Here is a 20,531-nt window from a genome sequence, read left to right as displayed (position 1 = left end):
CGCTGGGATCAGATTAGAAATATGCAGAAAATTCAAACAATCACGGCGAGTTAGCGGCTGCAGCAGCAACGGGGTCGTGCAGTGTGCATCTTTGCAGATCTGTGATTAGTACAGCGTGTGTAATGCCCCACTTTTAACACATTTGCACTAAATGTACCAGTAAATCACTTCTTTCACCGCCCACACGACGGACACACAGTTTCCTTTCAAGATGAAAAGGCCACTGTTAGAAAAACGGATGAAGAGTGATGTTTGCCGGCATGACGCCTACTGCCAGCAAATGTGCCATAACAGTGATCCATGTTTTGAGGATACTATGAACAGATTACTGTTCTCTTTAATGATCTCCAAATAAAGAACCCTGTACTTGTCATTTTAAAAGTTCCTAGCAGTGTTGCAGTGTTTCTGGAAACAGCGGTACAGCAGTAACTCTTAGTGCTGAAGAGGAAGGAAGGATCACAGCGCATATATCTGTGGATCCAGATTGAGACTCTTGTGGATCCACAGTGTATTCATGTGCGATGATGTTAGTTCACATCGTGAGACCTTTTTCCAAACTTGACTGTCGCTGAATAAAACGACCTGTTGTGACCTCCAAGATTACCACAGCCTCGTGAAACTGAACAACCACAAACAAGATGTCTTCATGTGCTATTTTGGAGGGATTTTTGAAAATTGTTATTAATTCTCGAGTGGTCAAAAATTTTACATTTTGCACCAAATCTGTGTAATATATGGTATCAAGCCAAAAATTGCTTCAACAACTTGTGAGACATAGTAAAGCACGGGGGTGTTCATCAGATCCGTCCATCATAATGTTCTTCACCCTTACAGCTCTAAACTTTCAACATTTGAATCGGCACCTTAACAAAAAACAATTATTCAAGACAGATTCATCACTAGAAAACTTGACACACTGCTGAGCTGTATCTCAAATGAATCTTCAAGTTGTAGCTTTCAGATGATGTATTCCACGTCTATGTGGCATCGACTGTTGACCTGCTATCTCCCCCTAAAGATCCCCTGTCCCCTGTAAAACAGTCGAAAGCAGGTCTATGTGGGTCCTGGTGAGTAAGCCTTGATTGGCAAGTTAAAAGGTTTGGAGCCATGGATGGACCGAACTGGACGGGCCTACAGGCGCAGGCCCGGGGGCCCATAGTGTCAGGGGCCAACCTGGACCTTGACCCGCAAAATGTCACAGAAAGAGACACGAACAAAAAACAAAAAAAGAACACAAAGGGACACAAAATGACAACAGAAGGACACGAAAAAAACAAAAAGGACACAAGATAACTACAATGAGACAGAAAAAGTCTTCCTAGAGATGCAAGAGAAAAACAACAAATAGCGTCTTCAGATTTAGACTATTCTTTACTTCTAGTTTCATATATGCTCGTTTAACTTCTCAAATAAAGGTGCAGATTATAACCGGAAGCACGCTATACATTCGCACAGTCGCGGTTTATTTTGAAATCCTTGCCAGGAAGTCCCACCATTTGGTTGCGTGTGGATTGACACTGTGACACTGGGTGGGCAGAGACTGTGACAAAGTCAAATATATCCGAGTGACAGCGGCTTTTACGCAGAAAATGAGAGGAAATCATTCTCGTCATGCAGCTTCGGCCTCTTTAAAACAGGAGGAATACTAAAAAAGTGATTACAATTATTAGATTATTCTAATAATAACAGGCCATTAAAATAAAGAGTTGATTAATGAGGAACAGCGATGGTTAAGTTATAAAGGAGGAAGTGATGGAGGTGATGAGGAGCCGTCGCGAAACAACAACAAAAATGAACCAGGAGGCGACCAACAACATGATTTTTATGGAATCTAAATAATTTTTTTTCTACCATGCAGAAGAGATCGATACGTCGGAAGTTGCCCGTCTTGATCTTCACCTTCTCCATCATTCTCTATGTGGATTTTCAATTACGCACGAGCAGCCTTCCCAAACTGAGCGTGGCTCACCATCCGTCGTCCGACGCGCTTCACCGCTCCATCCAGCAGGCTCCATCCCCGGCCAAGGGGGACGCGCGGAACCCGGCTACCGACAGCAGCAGCGGGGGGATCGGGGGGATCGGAGGACACCCGGCCGCTGAAGGGGCCGCAGCACATGTCACCCAGCCGAAATTGAAGCTGGAGGACATCTACGTCGCTGTGAAGACCACCGGGAGGTTCCACCAGACGCGTCTTGCGCTCCTGTTGGAGACGTGGATCTCCAGAACCAAGGCGCACGTAAGTGTGTGTTGTGTCTGTGCTTGGGCTGCTCTGGAGAGTCATTTCTGCTGGGCCACCCGCACCATATGTTCATATGTCTGATAGCAAACTTTCTAGTTTAGAGCTAAACATTTCACCATTTGAGAGATTTAAGATGGAACTCGTGAATTCGTTTTTATTTTACATTTTTTTCCTTAAAAAACTAAATATCTGACCCATCACTCTTTAAGAAGACATGTGCTGTAGACCTCTTGATGGAATGAAAACATCCTTCCTGCTGGTAACTAATATAAAGATTGTCAAAACCATATAACCTGATATATAAACAGGCTCTATTTGCTTTCTGCAGCCTGTTGAAACCTGCTAGACCGACTTCAACTGGTTAGCAGGGATGTAGATGAACTGTTCAAACTAAAAAACACTTTTAAAGAGATTGGTTTGTCGTAAGGGCTCCAGTGAAGGCAAGGTTAGTCATTTTTTGTGTGAAAAAGTGGCTCAGACACAAAATAACAAGCCTGCTAGAAATCCTTTCTGTTATTCTGCCTGTTTAAAGGGTTTTTATTTCAGATAATAACCAGATTTCGATCCTAGAGTGCTGATATTGTGTGCAGTGGCCCATTTTTCTCCCCATCGTCTCCTTCAGTTTAGTTCTTGTTGAATGTCGAAGGTCCTAAAACATGAACATTGTTTTAAATTGACAAATTCCAGTCTAATCTTCACCTGCAAAATGTGCCCCCAAGAGACACGTACCGAACAGGAAGAGACACAAAATGACCTCAAGGAAACAAAGAGACACAAGATGACCTCAAGGAAACAAAGAGACACAAGATGACCTCAAGGAAGCACATGGGAGTTAACACAAAGAAACAAAATTACCTCAAAGATGCTAAAATAATCCACTGTCTAACAAACATCATTTTTCAAATTTCATTTCCTTTTTAAAAAAACATCGAGTGAAACACGTGAAGTGAGAGGAAAACGTTCATCTGTCAGCTTCTCGTTTTATGTGCAGAAGGACACTTTTCAAAGAAGCTGATTTAAATAAGAGACGTGACGGTTGAGAGTGAAAGAGAGGAAGATGCAAACGGTGAATTCCTCTCTCTCACTGCAAAAACGCAACATTGTTTTTATCGTGTAATATATATATATATAAACAATATATACTGTACATATGTATTGTGTTGTCTTTTTATATTTATATGCGCATGTATATACTGTATATATATACTTGCACACACAAAGATGCAAGTATAGAAACAGCACACACACACACAGAAACAGGAAGCTGTGCAGGCAGGTTGTCTGGACCGAGGGGAAGCAGCCGCCGTGTTGCGACTCTGTTAACAATACTGAAACGGAAGCTGGTCACAGAACAGGAAGTGGAGAGGCAGATTACACACACACATTCACACCCACACACACCCACACACATCACAAGGTTTTGTCTGTATTAGGGTGAAAAGTCGTTTCTAACCAGCTCGGCAGCTACTGTTGCTAAATAGCTGATCTGGTTAGCACCGGAAACGGCAACGTTGCGACAGAAACTATTCCCAACTGTTTGGTCCCCAACATGATCTAGGGCCTCTGTATGAGTATCATATTTACCATATTCACCATCTTAGCCTTGCGTGCTTTTTTTTAGCACAAAACAGAAAGTGCAGCTGAGGCCGATGAGATAAATTTTTCCGGTGTTTGGTCGTAAACATAGGCTGTAGGTAAGAAGTGGACGTATTCATCATGACGTCACCCATTGGTTTGTGGACGGATATTTTGAAGCCTGGAAGTTCGGCGATTTCGCCGTATCCATCTGTAATTACGGCTGTCTTCATGTTGTTGTCTTTTGACACCGATAAACTGAAGTTATCATATTTAGAATGCGAAGGAGTGACGTAGAGAGGTCAGATACGTCTCTGGCAGCTGTAGCGACCTGTCAATCACACTAGCCCCGCCCCTAAAGCGTACCCTGCTTTATGGTCTGTTTGACTCTAAATGGGCCATCATTTACTAAATGAACATCATGCTGTATTGAAGAAGACTTGAAACTAGAGATTGAGACCATAAACTCATGTTTACAATGTTTACTGAGGTAATAAATCAAGAGAGAAGTAGAGTCATTTTCTCATAGACTTCTATACAACCAGAGGAGTCACCCCCTGGTGGTCAGTAGAGAGAATGCAAGTTTTAAGACACTTACGTATTGGCTTCGCTCGACAGAACCTGAGGTTGCCGTCTGGTCATAGACAAAAAGCATTGGGGTCATTGAAATTTCTCCTCGATGGTGTGGCTGTAGAGGCAAAGTCAGAGGATCACTAAAGTCACGAGGGTTCGTTTTCTGGGAACTATGAATGTCGGTGGATGGCTCGTTAAAATGCACAGAAAACGGGCTGCGTGTATTTCTCCATGGATTGAGCATGTTGATACTTTCACAGTATTTATATAGCACTTAGACGTGCTTCATAATCACAATGACATGTAACTTCACTTTTTACATTTTGGAACCTTTTAAGCACAGAACCATATCGTCTCTCTGGCTGTTGATATTCAGTGTTATTGCTCTACTCGCTGGGCTGTCTTATGAAATGTTGGGTTTGGTCTCAGAGGAGCAACTCTGGTGAGGCAGTGATATATTGAATGTGAAAGTCCACCGTGAGTTAAAAAGCATGTGTCAATTCTTAAAAGTTTAAAGTTTTGGTAAGTGAGTTTGGAGAAAATCTGTGTGACTGAATTGAGGTGTTTTTTAGTTTATGAATCTGTGATTTTTATAATCTTATTTACGTTATGTTAAAAGTTTGAAATTTTTGGGAAATAATCTGATTTGCTTCATAACAATCTTATATCTGTTCGTTGGGTATGAGGCAGAGCCAGGAAGCGATTAGCCTAGCTTAGCAAAAATACTGGATACAGGGGCAAACAGCTAGACTGGCTCCTCTGTCCAAAGTAAGACTTAAACAGTTTTTAACTACATAAAAGTACAGGTGTAAATGCATCCAAAATGAGAACATGACTATGACTGTACCTCTGGAGTCGGTCGGGGACGCTTTGTGACCACATTGAACACAAGTGGGAATGCAATTGTGTTTACAATCGACATATAACAACTACATGGGAGGAAATACGTAATTGTGCCTGACCAAACCAAGGAGGAAGCAGCCATTAGCCAGTTAGCGAGCTAAGCTGCTTGCAAAAAAGCATCAAGAAAGCCTGTCAGAATGGATATTCAAGACACTTGTGGATGGAGACAAAACGAGTGCCTGCTTTCAATTTGGTCCGACGAAATTATGCAAGCGAAACTTGGCAATTCAAATCGGCAATTCAGCATTTACATTTTTTGGACCAGTGCAAATGAGAGTAGGATGTGATGTTGAATTTTTTTGAGCTGAATATAACTTGCTTGCGAGGAAAGTATGGCACACCTTTGCTGGACAAGCACTAGCTTTCTTTATATGTCCGCTTTAAGCTCGTGGGGAAGGTTGTGTTTTTCTTGTCCCCTGATGGACAGGAAGTCCCCACAATGTGAGTGTGTGAACAGGTGTTTGTCCCCATATCAGTGCTACTCCCATGCTATTGCCCTTACCCAAACCGTAACCCTAAAACACGGGCCAAAAGTCCTCACTCTCAAGGTTTAAAACTCACGAGCCTCACAAAGGATGGAGGACAAGAACAACCCCAAACACATCTGGATGAGACAGGAGCTCTGTCGCCCTCCACTGGACGGCTGCAGAACCCTCTCTGTCCACAGTCCTCTGTCTGAACTCTTTATCCGTCAAACGTTTATGAAATCAGAAATATTTCTGTCATCCATACGAAATAACAGACCACTTTCTTTTTGAAACGGTATTACTGGATGACATCGTATTAATCATTAGCTGGAAGCTCTGGAAAGCTTCTCTCTCACTACGCACACACACACACACACACACACACACACACACACACACACACACACACACACACACACACACACACACACACACACACACTCCTCTGCCTTTTGTCACATCTTTTAGTTTCCCTGCCATTTGTAACTGCACTGCATACAAATACAATATTTTCATAAGATCATAAGAAATCTTATTTTTTCTGCATTTATTATTATTATTATTATTTTCTTTAACGTAATGCTGTTACGTTTACTCTTTTCTCTCATAATCACACACTGTTTCTACGTAACATTTCCAAATGACCCGTCTTTCTTTCTGTTTTGACCTCACCTCCACACGATTTTCTTTGTTTCTTCAAACACCAAAAGAAACATTTTTCAATTGTTAAAGGGTCACATTGGATACTTTCTAACTCCTTTTGCGATGTTTTGGAGTCTAACGCTGCAGACGGCCTCCACTCTACGGGCTGCGATGTCCTCGTATCGGGGCAGCTCCTCACTGTCGATGTTCTTCCACGAGTGCTTGTTTCTGCCAAATAAAAACATTTCATTTCTCTGTCGGGTCCTTTCCACAGTGTTGGCAGACAATAACAATCTGAGCCTGTCAGTGGCAAAGTTAAGCCCTTTTACTGGAAGTACATTGTGACATTGTGATCCTCCATCAATACTCCGTCAATACTGGACCAGTTTCAAAATAGAGTCCGGGGTTGTAAAAATACCAAAGTTGCCCCGTACTTCACTCGACAGATAGCAGCCTTTTGGAAAACGTTATTGTATTTTTATTCAAAGTTTCTTGCCATTACAACAAAGGCAGTTGATAGTCACATGCAGGATGTAGTTGGTGTCCTTTCTTTGCTCCATTACTCTCCTTCTTCCTGTCATGAACATGACACAGGCCCGTATGTTGGAGTCACTCAGACCGGGCTCAGCTAGAGTGCTTTTAAATGTATGCCTGAAGCATTTTTGAGTGTTCTTATATACAAGCCGAAACCCAGAAAGACGCATTACTACCTTTCCAGGAGTTGAATAAAACACGAGTAACGGTTTGTGCTTAACTTATCTAACGGGTGATTTGTCCCGCTCTGAGGTATTTTAGAGCTCGTCTGGCGAAGGAAGTCGAATGAACCGCGAGGGGCTCAATGTCCCTCACAATGTCTAGTAGTCATATGTTACATATTTATACAACTATCTATATCATTTACTTTGTCTGGTAAAAGTGTTTTATAATGGTTTGTAGTTTTTGGACTTTGGATAGACAAACTATAAACTTTGACTTGTTTTTTTATTTTTATTATAAATAAATTGAAGCTGCAGCCAGAGAGCTGAGTGTTTTTACAGTCGTACACCACCAGAGATCAGTGTTGTACTATCCATCCACCTATCTATCCATCCACCCATCTATCCGTCCATCCATCCATCCATCTATCTATCTATCCATCTATCCGTCCGTCCGTCCGTCCGTCTGTTTGTCTGTAAGAACAGGCTGTGAGAGTGGTAACACCAAGGTCCTTATAAGTGTGTTTTTTGAGACTTATTTGAGTCGTATATCTGCCAAAGACCAAATTAAATCTGCCATATAGTTCTCTCCGGACCACTCTGGACCATAAATGTGTGTGTGTGTGTGTGTGTGTGTGTGTGTGTGAGCTCGTTCTTATAGCTCACAGTGGGCAGCCTTGTTTTCGTCACATTGAATTTGCTCCATTCAAAACAATATTGGTTCTGTGTGTGTGTGTGTGTGTGTGTGTGTGTGTGTTGAGTCCTTAATGAAGGTGCTGTGATATAATCAAAGCCGATGTATTTAAATCGCTTTCTTTCTCTTTGTTTTCTGTTTTTGTGTAGACGTTCATCTTCACAGACGTGGAGGATGAGGACTTACAGTCAGACGGTGAGCAGCCATCCTGATCTCTTTGAAGTCTCAAATCTAGATTTAGATCTGCTTACTGTGCGGCCGACGGTACGGGCCCTCATGCTTTGTATTCTTTTAGTCAGTTTTTCACAGTTAAGTCTAGTTCCTCTCTCTTTCTCCTTGTCAGCATATTGTATCATCTTTTGCAATTAAAAAAAAAACAATTTGTACTTATCCTAATTATATTAATTTGGTCAGAAAATGTACCGCACAACGTAATCGTCAATGTCGACAGTATATTCATGTGAGAAACCTCTCCGTCTCTCTGTCCAGGTCACAACGTGGTGGTCACGGGCTGCCAGTCCGATCACAGCCAGCAGGCTCTGTCCTGCAAGATGTCCGCCGAGTACGACGGGTTCATGGCCTCCGACAAGAGGTGAGACGCATCGAGGTCCGTCTGTCATCCGTTCCCACGCGGGATTTAAAGATCCCAGTAAAGATTACAAACTTTAATGATCTCCGTGGGGAAATCTGAGGCTGTATACTGTAAGTGTTGACCTTTGCCCTCTATGCAAAGTGTCTTCTTCAGGCCTCCTCCTCCGCTCTCTTTACAAACAGAGTTTACACCAAACACCAGACAGACATATATATACTGGAGCATTTAGCTTTTATTTAGCAGAAATGTTGTTCTCAGAAGATGGTGGAGATCGTTAGCTTCACCATAATCATAATCATGGTTTCAACTCATTATGCTGTCGGCCGACGCTGAAGAATGTGTTGTTTGTCTTGAATTTTTGGAAAATTCAATGAGACTCAGCAGCTTGTGTTCGGTGTGTGACGAAGGCTTTCCACTGCTGTCTTGTCATTAAAATGGCAGAGAAAATGAAAGAGCGTTCCCGTTTGGTTCCAGGACCCACTTTGTTATTTGGACTGAAAGAGGAAGTGAAGCTGTTTGGTTTGGAAGGAAGCCTGTCACGTTGTCGGGCAGCCACTAGGACGGCAGAGGGAACAAGACAGCACTTCAGTTTGGTACCGACAGCTTTGTCATTTGGACTCTGATTGTTGCTCCAAAAGTGCATTTTGGTTTGAACATCATGTCCAGTCTTCACCTCTGGGTGGCTTTATTATGGCTCGCCCAAAGGCCGCGGACGCTGCTCCCTCGATGGCGAGCAGGTCGGAAGTTACTAGCACCTCGAGCCACGCTCACAATTAATCCATAATAATCCACATGATGAGGAAACAAAAGTAGAAGCAATTAATCCGTAATAATCCACATGATGAGGAAACAAAAGTAGAAGCAATTAATCCATAATAATCCACATGATAAGGAAACAAAAGTAGAAGCAATTAATCCATAATAATCCACATGATAAGGAAACAAAAGTAGAAGCAATTAATCCATAATAATCCACATAATAAGGAAACAAAAATAGAAGCAATTAATCCATAATAATCCACATAATAAGGAAACAAAAATAGAAGCAATTAATCCATAATAATCCACATGATGAGGAAACAAAAGTAGAAGCAATTAATCCGTAATAATCCACATGATGAGGAAACAAAAGTAGAAGCAATTAATCCATAATAATCCACATGATAAGGAAACAAAAGTAGAAGCAATTAATCCATAATAATCCACATGATGAGGAAACAAAAGTAGAAGCAATTAATCCATAATAATCCACATGATGAGGAAACAAAAGTAGAAGCAATTAATCCATAATAATCCACATGATGAGGAAACAAAAATAGAAGCGATGAAAACTAGAAGCGGGTCTTCTCATGTCCTCTTCACCTCTGGGTGGCTTTATTATGGCTCGCCCAAAGGCCGCGGACGCCGCTCCCTCGATGGCGAGCAGGTCGGAAGTTACTAGCACCTCGATCCACGCTCACAATTAATCCGTAATAATCCACATGATGAGGAAACAAAAATACTAAAAAGTAGAAGCGATGAAAACTGGTGGTCTGTGTGGTCTCACTGAGGGGCTGGTCTGTTCTGACAGAACTCTATGACTCTATGACATCATCGTGTTCTATTCCTTTGACGGGTCACATTCTGTCAACGGAATAGAACACGATGATGTCATAGAGTCATTCACATGTACAGTATAATGTGAAGAGTCATTCCTGTCACATGTGAATCCTGTCAATCCTTCAGCAGAGAATGACGGGTTCGAAAGACGATGTTCCGATGTTTGGATGGCCGATGAGTTGTTTGAGGATTCTTTCTTTTTTTTTTTAACAGTTCCTAATTTACATATCTTCTTGTGTTGAGACATACTAAAGCAGAAAACATTAAAAAAACACAGTAAAAACTGATCAATACTATAAAAACAAACACTCGTGTCTGTCCACTTCTCCCTCTCACCAAACACATCACAATCACTTCACTTCCACATCTTCCCTGTCAATGTTCAGGAACTGTGACTCTCAGTGACCCTGAGAGGATGATCACCAGTTAGACGTTGAAATGATTATTCCATTAAGAGCGCAGGCTGTTAGTTTTAGGTTCCCCCAAAAAAGAGCAAATTAATATACACTTGATTAAACAACCTAATGGTCGCTGTCTAGTGATATAACTGACTGATTTATGTGTGCATTACCAGATGTATTCGCTTTTACGTATTACATTGGTTTAACTATCAAACTCCCAGTGACGCTTTTCACAAAATTCGACGTAAACGTGACCGTGTCCTGCGTCCGATGGACCGCAGACGGGCCGGCTAACTGTCCTCTGGAAGTCCCACAGCCGTCTCACTGATGCTCCATCATGTCCCCGACCTCAAGGCTCAAGTGAAGAAAAAAAGGGACATGGTGATGATTTTTAGAATTGGCCTTCATCTCTTGGTCCTTGAAGAAGATTGAGTGTCACTTGGTCTTAAGTAGCACATTGCTTCGCCACACACTTTGGACTTGAACCGTACTCGCCCTCTGATGCGATGCAGACGGGCTTGTGGACGAGCCCAGTGAGATTACCAACCAGGCAAAGTCACAGAATCAAGCAGGATGCACCACACACACAATCATAATTACAATGACAGTGAGCGGAATGCTGGGTAAGGGGGCCCTGCTGCTAATTTTGCCCCGGCCCCCCCCAGCAGGTCTACCCGGCCGTTAACTTCCACATATCTCACTCGGAGCGTTTCAGGATGAAATTAGATGCTGATGCACAAACACAAAGTATGCTTTTCCACATTGTCATCTCGTGGTGATCTATGCTCGACCACATCTATCCTCCTCTCCTCTTTAGTTTGTTCAGGGTTGAGTCAGCTTTAAAGGGGTTTTGTTAATCTTGTTATATTATAACTGCATCTTTTTCCTCAGGTGGTTTTGTCACGTGGACGATGATAACTACGTGAACCCGGAGGCCCTCCTCTCCCTCCTCTCGGCCTTCCCCCAGGACGGCGACATCTACGTGGGCAAACCGAGCCTGGACAAGCCCATCAACGCTCACGAACTGCTGGAGGGCAACGCGACGGTACGCTTACTACAGAGTTTACAGATTTAACCAAAGAGGAGCTTTTGGATCGCTTGAGGGATTTAAATTCTTGTCGCACTAAAACTGGGGGCGGAGCTATGCTAAATACAGGCTTCCAATGAGCGTTGCTGTAAAACACCTCCACCGTGTGTTTGTTTGTAGCCGTGAACATTGGTCGGAGGTAGAAGGTGTTTTGCACGACCTCATCAGTTAGCTAGTTGTGGTCACAGCAGGACTCACAAGCAGGAGGCACTTTGTTCATTTTTAACCGGGGACGGACCCGGATTGCACGTTGAGTTGAGTTGTGCCGATGGTTATGAGGATTATTAAACGGCAACTCTGACTCCTTCCAACCTTGACAAAAGGCAGCGCGTACAAGATCCGCTCCTTTTGTTCTTACCTTTCACAATAAAAGCCCTAGACATATTAAGGTCGCAGGGGAGCGCTACACATTATCGTGTCGTACATCTGTTCCGCCCCCTGGTGTGTAAAATCCTTTAGGCTCCTGATATTTCAGAGCCACAGCTTCTAACTCACACAATGAGTCAGATAAAAAGATCGATGAGTCAAGCAGACTATAGCCGAACATACTCCGCCCGTTCACTCTCTCTGCTGCTCGGGGGATGGAGAGGGAGGGGATGGCAGGTTACAAAAGGGCAAGCATTTTGGTAATTTCACTATCAAATCGCCTACTGCTTACAAGGATAGCAGATGCCTCGATGTTTCCCCAGAGCTTGTTCCCCAGGATTGGAAAAGCCTCTGAAACAGCTTTGGTACCACATCACACTAAAACTCCTCTGAAACCAATACCCAATTTAATTTATGTGGACCGATAACTCCGTGAGGCAGGGTGACCCCTCTGAGATACATTACTTTATTTAACGTAACAGATTTATGTTTTCTTGCTGTCCGGCCTCCCGAGATTCTTTACCTCCTTTTTTCCATCTTGAATCCCTTCCTTCGCTCTTCTTTCTGTTCACCGATTATTTATTTCTCCTCTCCCGCCTCGGCAGACCTGCCGTGTTATTCACTCACTGGTCCTCACAAATACGTCTCTTTTTCTATCCTTTGCTCACATTTTTATTTGCATTCTTTCTTCCTTCCATCTTTCTTTGTTCCCTTTCTTCTCTTTTGGCATTTTGTTCTTTCTTTTCTGACGCTGCACTGTGGAAATAAATAGACTCCAAACCAAACTGCTGCCATTTACATTTTGTAACTCTTTGACCCAGTATGAGAAAGATCCGGCATTTAAAATCCTCTAAGAGTTCAAGGGTCACTGGGCATTTTGAGAAAGGATCTCAACCTTCACCTGTTGGCCACTTTACAGGTTTCTGAAGCATGTTCAAGCGCCCGTCGTTGGAGCGCAACATAAAAGTTAATATAACTGTTAATATAACAACAAACTAGAACTAAGCTTTGTAGGATAGAGCAGGAAACGGGTGAATTAGGTGCATTAAAGAAAACGGCAGCTTCAGTGCTATTTCAAACAAAAAGAAGATTATGTGAAGTTACACAGATACTTTTCAGGCACACGAGGACACTGGGCCGTCCTCTGGCTGCATTCTCCTCCCCTTCCACAAGGGCACCGTCGCTCCATCCTGTGCTTTACGCTGGATGGATGGATGGATGGATGGATGGATGGATGGATGGATGGATGGATGGATGGATGGAGGGTGATGGATGGATGGAGGGTGATGGATGGATGGATGGATAGATGGATGATGGATGGATGAATGAATGGATGAATGGATGAATGGAGGATGATGGATGAGGATGATGGATGAATGGAGGGTGATGGATGGATGGATGAATGGATGGAGGATGATGGATGGATGAATGGAGGGTGATGGATGGATGGATGAATGGATGAGGATGATGGATGAATGGAGGGTGATGGATGGATGGATGAATGGATGAGGATGATGGATGAATGGAGGGTGATGGATAGATGGATGAATGGATGGAGGATGATGGATGGATGGATGGATGAATGAATGGATGAATGGATGAATGGAGGATGATGGATGAGGATGATGAATGGATGGATAGATGGATGATGGATGGATGAATGAATGGATGAATGAATGAATGGAGGATGATGGATGAGGATAATGGATGGATTGAAGTACAGGAAACGTGAGGCACCGTGGCTTTTGTTCCCATGGGAAGGATTTCCAGATTCCAGTGGATCAATGAGTGATTAGTGTCTCGTTGGAGATATTGATTGGTGGTAAAACACGCACACACACACACACACACACACACACACACACACACACACACACACACACACACACACACACACACGAGGAAGACTCACTGTGGGTTGGGAGGTTGTCAAACTGCTGGAGGTCGATAGGTTGTTTTTGGAACACACATGCAGTTATTCACTGTGTGTGTGTGTGTGTGTGTGTCATACTCTACAGTAGAATTAATGCTCCCATTGAGTAAAAGTGCACCCTGATTCTCTGAATAGCATGCCACTCTCTCTCTCTCTCTCTCTCTCTCTCTCTCTCTCTCTCTCTCTCTCTCTCTCTCTCTCTCTCGCTCCCTCTCATTTCTTGGAACTACTCTCCATCTCCTTGTGTCACATTCTCCACTCTGATTGAGCCCATTTACACTGAGAAATTGAGAAATTTTTATTTATCTTTGCTTCCTCACGCTGTTCTCTCTCTCTCTCTCTCTCTCTCTCTCTTCCCTTCCTTCTCTTCCCGTTGCTCTCTTTCACTTTTCTCTCCTCGTATTTTTCATCATCTCCATCCTTCACCAGGGATGGATGTGTGATGGAGAAAACAGAATAAAACGAATGTCGAGCTCCCTCTCTGCCTCCTCCATTCATTTTCTCACTTCTTGCTAAGTGTGTTTTTCCATTTCCTGTCACTATTGTGAGCCTGAGAGGTGGATGAGAGAAAGAAGGAGGCAAAAGAAAGGAAAGCAATGGAAAGAAAGGGAGAGAGTAGGAAAATAAATAATTACAAAAAGGAGCTTAAAGCTTTAGAGCCAAAATGAAATACATAGAAAAGAAAAGGGAGGAAAGTAAATTAAAGGAAAGGAAAGGAATAGCCTTTAACACAAGGAGGAAGGAAACAGAAAGATCCTCTGGAATGAAAAGGATACGAAAGAAATCAAACGGAGGAGGATGAATGGGAAACGTGACAGAGAAGTGCAAACATCGAGGCAGGAAATAAAGAGGGCAAGGAAAGGAAACGATGGAAGAAAAGAACAGAACCAAAGGAAATGTCAGGAAAAAAGGAAACAGAAAAGGACAATTGGTAGAGTGACAACAAACGGAATAAATAAACACTGATAAGTAAAGTCAGAAGAGAGATGAGAAGGAAGGCCGAAGACACGCAGCGCAGAGCAAACAACAACAAACACAACCCACTGATGACTCCGAAACCGATTCATAACAAACAAACAGGAAGTAACAAACAAACAGGAAGTAACAAACAAACAGGAAGTAACAAACAAACAAACAGCATCAGCTGGAGAAATGTCCTGAGTCAGCAGATACAGAAAATGCAATTCATATCAGGTGGTTTTGGAAAAGAGCGAACGATCAACGTGAGCCTGAAGGGAACCCGACAGGAGAGCGGAAATAAAGTATTATTATTATTTAGGGTCAGCGAGTAAAGCGCTCCTTCTGTTTTCTTCTTCTCTGTTACAGACATTGTTTGTTTGTCAGAGCTAAGAGACACTGCGTCACTTTGTCACGATAAACAGACGCAGAGAGGAAACGGGATAAGCTCTGCACTCGAAGGTCAGTCCGGCTTGATGCCTTTATTTAAACATCTTGCGTGTTTGTGTTTTGTGACTCAGAGGGAGGTGCGGTTCTGGTTCGCCACCGGAGGAGCAGGGTTCTGTCTGAGCCGGCGGCTGGCGGAGAAGATGGCTCCATGGGCCAGGTATGAACTCAAAGCTCCCACGTGCACGTGTGCACGTTGCCTTCGTGGGAACCGAATGATTCGTTTGGATTTGTCAAAGTCGGAGACACACAATTAAAAACAAGTGTTTGCATCTGATTTGAAAAGTGCAGTTTATTTTATAAGTTGTAGCGAAATGAATACCCTGCGATTCGTAGATATCCGATCCATGTCGTCACGAACCAGGAAGTGTAAAGGCCACAAAACCCCAAATCAGAATGATGTAATGCAGCTGAGACTCTATCATTTGGGATTTGAGAGACTTAAATAGATATCTCATATAATACATCATGTGACTCCGATGGCCTCTTGCAAGTTTGCTGTTTTAGTGGCAAAACGCTCAAAGTCACAGTTTCATGCAAACACTTTTGCCAGCAGCAAAAAAATAATAAAATACAGCAGAGTAAATGTTCACAGTGATGAATCACCAATCTAAAGTAAGTTTCAGGTCTCTGCAAGTTTGTATTTATGCTGCTCTCAAACAGCTGAGACTAATGGCTGCCCGGGGCTCGAAGGTAGGGAATCAATCTGAGAGTTTACAGCGTTCTTTGGAGAAGGTCAGCAGTAAAGTACATGCAATAAGTAGTTAATGGGCCAAAACATGCAAAATCTGCAACATTGTCCTTTTTAGGTTGAAAGTTTTTATCGGTTTTTCTTTTAGTAAATGTCTCAGAAAACTAATAGAATTTAAAGGCACAGCACACAAACATGTCTTCAGTCGTCTGTGTTCTGTCAACTGTAAATCTGCAGTAACTAATATGATGTGTGTGTGTGTGTGTGTGTTTCAGCGGCTCCCGGTTCGAGCAGACGTCGGCGACGATCCGTCTCCCTGACGACTGCACGGTGGGCTTCATCGTGGAGAAGAGGCTCGGCGTCTCCATGGTCCACTGTCCTTTGTTCCACTCACACCTGGAGAACCTGCTGCTCATCAGCCACAGAAGCATCCCACACCAGGTAGCCCCCCCCCCCCCCCCCCCCCAACACACACACACACACACACACACACACATGCACTTCTTCTTACATGTATGTGTGTGTGTTTTCTCCACTGCAGGTGACTCTGAGCTATGGGATGTTTGAGAACAAGATGAACAGCATCGAGGTGAAAGGAAGATTTTCGAAGGAGGACGACCCCTCCAGGTTTGTCTGTCGCTGCCAGACGAGTGAAGCCAAAGCTTCACGTGTTAAAGCTGCATTCTCTCTAGTGTCCACCAGGGGGCGACTCCTCTGGTTGTATAGAAGTCTATGAGAAAATGACTCTACTTCTCTCTTGATTTATTACCTCAGTAAACATTGTAAACATGAGTTCATGGTCTCAATCTCTAGTTTCAAGTCTTCTTCAATACAGCATGATGTTCATTTAGTAAATGATGGTCCATTTAGAGTCAAACAGACCATAAAGCAGGGGATGCTTTAGGGCGGGGCTAGAGGATTCTTCCTCTCTGAGCCGTGAATGTCCACAACATATTTTGTGGAATTCTGGACATTATTTCACAGAGCAAAGTGTTAGTCAAGGGGAACTTTGACGTGATGGTGGAACTGCAAAAATAAACTCAGGTCCCACCAAAATAATATGATCCTGAGGGATGATTATAATCTACACAACTGCTCGTTTATTTATGAAGTGTTTCACATCATATAGACGAGGAGTTGTTGTGCCAAAGACTGTGGTGTGGACTAAAAAAAGATCTCGAATTTCTAAATGTGGAAATAAACTCTTAAAACCTCTAATCAAGAAATCAAGTATAAAGCACAAGCACATATTATCACAACATATTATTTCAGACTGATTTCCTGTTCATTGCATCAATAGTTCTTCTTTATGACAAGACGCTTCGAGCTACTCTTAGAAATCCCCGATCCGACCCCGGAAGACGCGACGCCGCTTCAGCTCCAGTTCATCACCGTCTCCGTTCAGTCAGAGATAAAAAGCTATTTGATGTGACACAACAGGCGTGTTTGTCTTTCCCGGCTCCTCGCCATCAGCGGCTGTAAGAACATTCCACCACAAGCAGTGAGCTCCTATTTATTTGCTTCCATCCACATGGTGCCACACGGAGCTACTCTCCGCATCGCTTTAAAAGAGCCGGTCAAATGTCCGCCTGCCCGGCAGAAACAAAGCTGCTCAGCGTCAATAAAACGGGTTCAAATCTCTGTCAATGTGTACAAGAAGGGTTGAGCTTCTTTTGTTACAGATATCATAGCCAGGACACTAACTAACAAACCTGGAGGCTACTCTAGGACTTCCTGGTGGCCTCTTAAGAGGCTGACTATGTAATTGTAATGGTATTATTATTACTTATTACCCTACTTAATACATACATTTAAGTCTAATAATACCCATATCTACCCAATGCTAATACCAAGCTATTACCTGTTTATTACATTATGTCACTTCATCGTTACCTCTTTACAATGAAGCTATTAAACCCACTATTACCATGTTATTACCAAGCTGTAATGTATGCTACCCTGTTTTGGTGAGTTAAGCAAAATGAAACATTTGTTTACATAACCAGCCAACCTTGTATACATGTACAGTAGGTGTTTGAGGAATATGCAAACAAATATATTAACATATAAACGGCATAAAAGTCAAGTTGTAAAGTCAAACTTGCCTCTGAGTCGTTGTTAACCTCTTCTGTCCTCTACAGGTTTAAGACCGTCCACTGCATGCTGTATCCTTTCACCAGCTGGTGTCCTTGAACTCCTCATAGAAGACTTCCAAACACACACATTGGGACAAGACGGGTAGTCCTGTACTGTAGAGTACTTCTCCTGTGTATTGTCTTGCATGAGGAGAAAACAGATGGATCTAATTTGATGGAACAGTTTGAGATGCAGTCACCAGAAGAACCGGAGAAACAGAAAGAAGAAGTGAAGCCTCGGAAGACCGAGCACCGTTTTCTGTACCTGCTTATAAGAGAGAACAGATGGGAACTCGTGGACCCAGAAAATATGAACAGGATCTTGAGGATGAACTGAGCCGGGTTTTCTCTTCTTCACCCGTCTGCTACAAACTGACGATAACATGGAGAACATGTTAACGTTTTGCATCTTTACTGCTGAATGTTTGGAGGATTTTCTCTGTGGGAGGGAGGCACTTAAGACAACGCAGGACTAGTGATCTTCACTGGGATTTCATTGAGTTGATTTGTTGACAAAAATAAAATGAATTTGTACATATTTTGTAAAATGTACACAAATTTCTATCTTCATTGACTCGATTACATTTTGATTCATATTTAGTTTGTTTCACTATTCCTTTATGCCAAGATCTTTAAGGTGCTCTATACGTCACCCAGAGCATTAATAAAGCAGCAAACACGTAGCCGGGCCGCCCAAAACGTGTCTTTTAGTTCATGATACTTTATTTGAGTTTTCATTGATTTGTGTTGTGTTTGGCCTTGTGTGTGTGTGTGTGTGTGTGTGTGTTCATGAAGGGGACGGTGTCCTTGTGCCGATGAAGTCTGCACACAATGAACCATTCTGACCAACATCGCCCTCCTTATCCAAACCTCCTGTCCTCCCTCCCTCCCTCCCTCCCTCCCTTTTCTCACTTCCTCCCTTCCTCCTCCACCCCTCCATCTGCCTCTCTGTTTACTTTGTCCATAATCGCCGCGCCGGCTCCTCCAAGGCCACGGCTGAAAAGTAGAATGAACTCATCAGTTGCATTCATTTGTCACCTTGAAATTAAAAACAACAAACCACTGAAGAAGATCACGACGGAGACGACTGAAACCTGCACCCCGCCATGCCAACCGCAGGGTTAGTGCTGTTCAGAACCAAGAAAACAGGGAAATAAAGTTGTACTTATTTGTGTGATCACCAAAATATTTAACAATGATAAGAACTACCCAGAGTCTGCACCTACGTGGCCTGAATTAACACCAGGAAAGCTGCTCCTCTCCATGGAGAGTAAAACCAGCTCACATTTTTGCAGGCGAAAGGAGAAATCTGGACCAGGGCGGGAATACAAATCTCACAATGACACCTCACACTGTGCTGCCGGCGACCCGCAGGTATGGCTTGTTTGCTGTGAATCAAGATGTGATGAATGCAGACACGCCGCTGAATGCGTCTGGGGCCGACCTTGTGTGAAATGGATGGAAAGTGGTTGAGAATGTGCAGGAATGAGTGTGCTGCCCCGACACATCTCCGCCACGGGAATACCGAGACCCGTCATGTAAAGAAGATAACATGCTCGAATGCGAGCCGACAGTTCGCTGTGAATGTAAAATCAATACACAGCAGTGGCTTTTTTTTATACTCACACTTTTCAAAGTGGAAAGTAAGATGATGAAGAGTGTTTAGATGATGTGTGACCGATGAAGATTTGTTGCACATGCTGTGTGGAACATTTGGAGGATGTGTTTTCATCCAAAGTGCTTTGCAGAACTGTGACGACGCAGCCTCTTATGGCTGCTCGGCTATGTTCAAACTAACGCACTGCAAACTAACAAACTGCAAACTAACGCACTGCAAACTAACAAACTGCAAACTAACAAACTGCAAACTAACGCACTGCAAACTAACAAACTGCAAACTAACGCACTGCAAACTAACAAACTGCAAACTAACAAACTGCAAACTAACGCACTGCAAACTAACAAACTGCAAAGTAACAAACTGCAAACTAACGCACTGCAAACTAACGCACTGCAAACTAACGCACTGCAAACTAACGCACTGCAAACTAACAAACTGCAAACTAACGCACTGCAAACTAACAAACTGCAAACTAACAAACTGCAAACTAACAAACTGCAAACTAACGCACTGCAAACTAACAAACTGCAAAGTAACAAACTGCAAACTAAAGCACTGCAAACTAACGCACTGCAAACTAACAAACTGCAAACTAACAAACTGCAAACTAACAAACTGCAAACTAACAAACTGCAAACTAACGCACTGCAAACTAACAAACTGCAAACTAACAAACTGCAAACTAACAAACTGCAAACTAACGCACTGCAAACTAACAAACTGCAAACTAACGCACTGCAAACTAACAAACTGCAAACTAACGCACTGCAAACTAACGCACTGCAAACTAACGCACTGCAAACTAACGCACTGCAAACTAACAAACTGCAAACTAACGCACTGCAAACTAACGCACTGCAAACTAACAAACTGCAAACTAACGCACTGCAAACTAACAAACTGCAAACTAACAA

The 20,531-nt window shown here is 42.9% G+C and overlaps 1 protein-coding gene across 1 annotated transcript; it reads left to right on the top strand.

Moving 5' to 3' along the window:
- The first annotated feature begins 1,540 nt into the window (after positions 1 to 1,540).
- On the top strand, positions 1,541 to 18,600 carry mfng (MFNG O-fucosylpeptide 3-beta-N-acetylglucosaminyltransferase). The gene is made up of 8 exons (XM_079158884.1): positions 1,541 to 2,236; positions 7,938 to 7,983; positions 8,278 to 8,380; positions 11,272 to 11,425; positions 15,245 to 15,330; positions 16,137 to 16,302; positions 16,403 to 16,488; positions 18,003 to 18,600. Exons 1-8 carry the CDS (start codon positions 1,853 to 1,855, stop codon positions 18,052 to 18,054), a joined length of 1,077 nt encoding a protein of 358 aa, XP_079015010.1. The 5' UTR covers positions 1,541 to 1,852; the 3' UTR covers positions 18,055 to 18,600.
- Positions 18,601 to 20,531: the final 1,931 nt, after the last annotated feature.

The sequence above is a fragment of the Pholis gunnellus genome (genome assembly GCF_910591455.1).
Source record: "Pholis gunnellus genome assembly, chromosome: 5".
Classification (NCBI taxonomy): Eukaryota; Metazoa; Chordata; class Actinopteri; order Perciformes; family Pholidae; genus Pholis; species Pholis gunnellus.
The sequence above is the reverse complement of the archived record's forward strand: the minus strand, read 5'-3'. Positions and strand labels throughout refer to the sequence as shown.

Coding starts and splice junctions, on each gene's coding strand:
- mfng (XM_079158884.1), top strand. CDS start 1,853: ATGCAGAAGAGATCGATACGTCGGAAGTTGCCCGTCTTGATCTTCACC. Junction 15,331..16,136: donor AAGATGGCTCCATGGGCCAG/GTATGAACTCAA, acceptor TGTGTGTTTCAG/CGGCTCCCGGTTCGAGCAGA. Junction 16,303..16,402: donor ACAGAAGCATCCCACACCAG/GTAGCCCCCCCC, acceptor TCTCCACTGCAG/GTGACTCTGAGCTATGGGAT.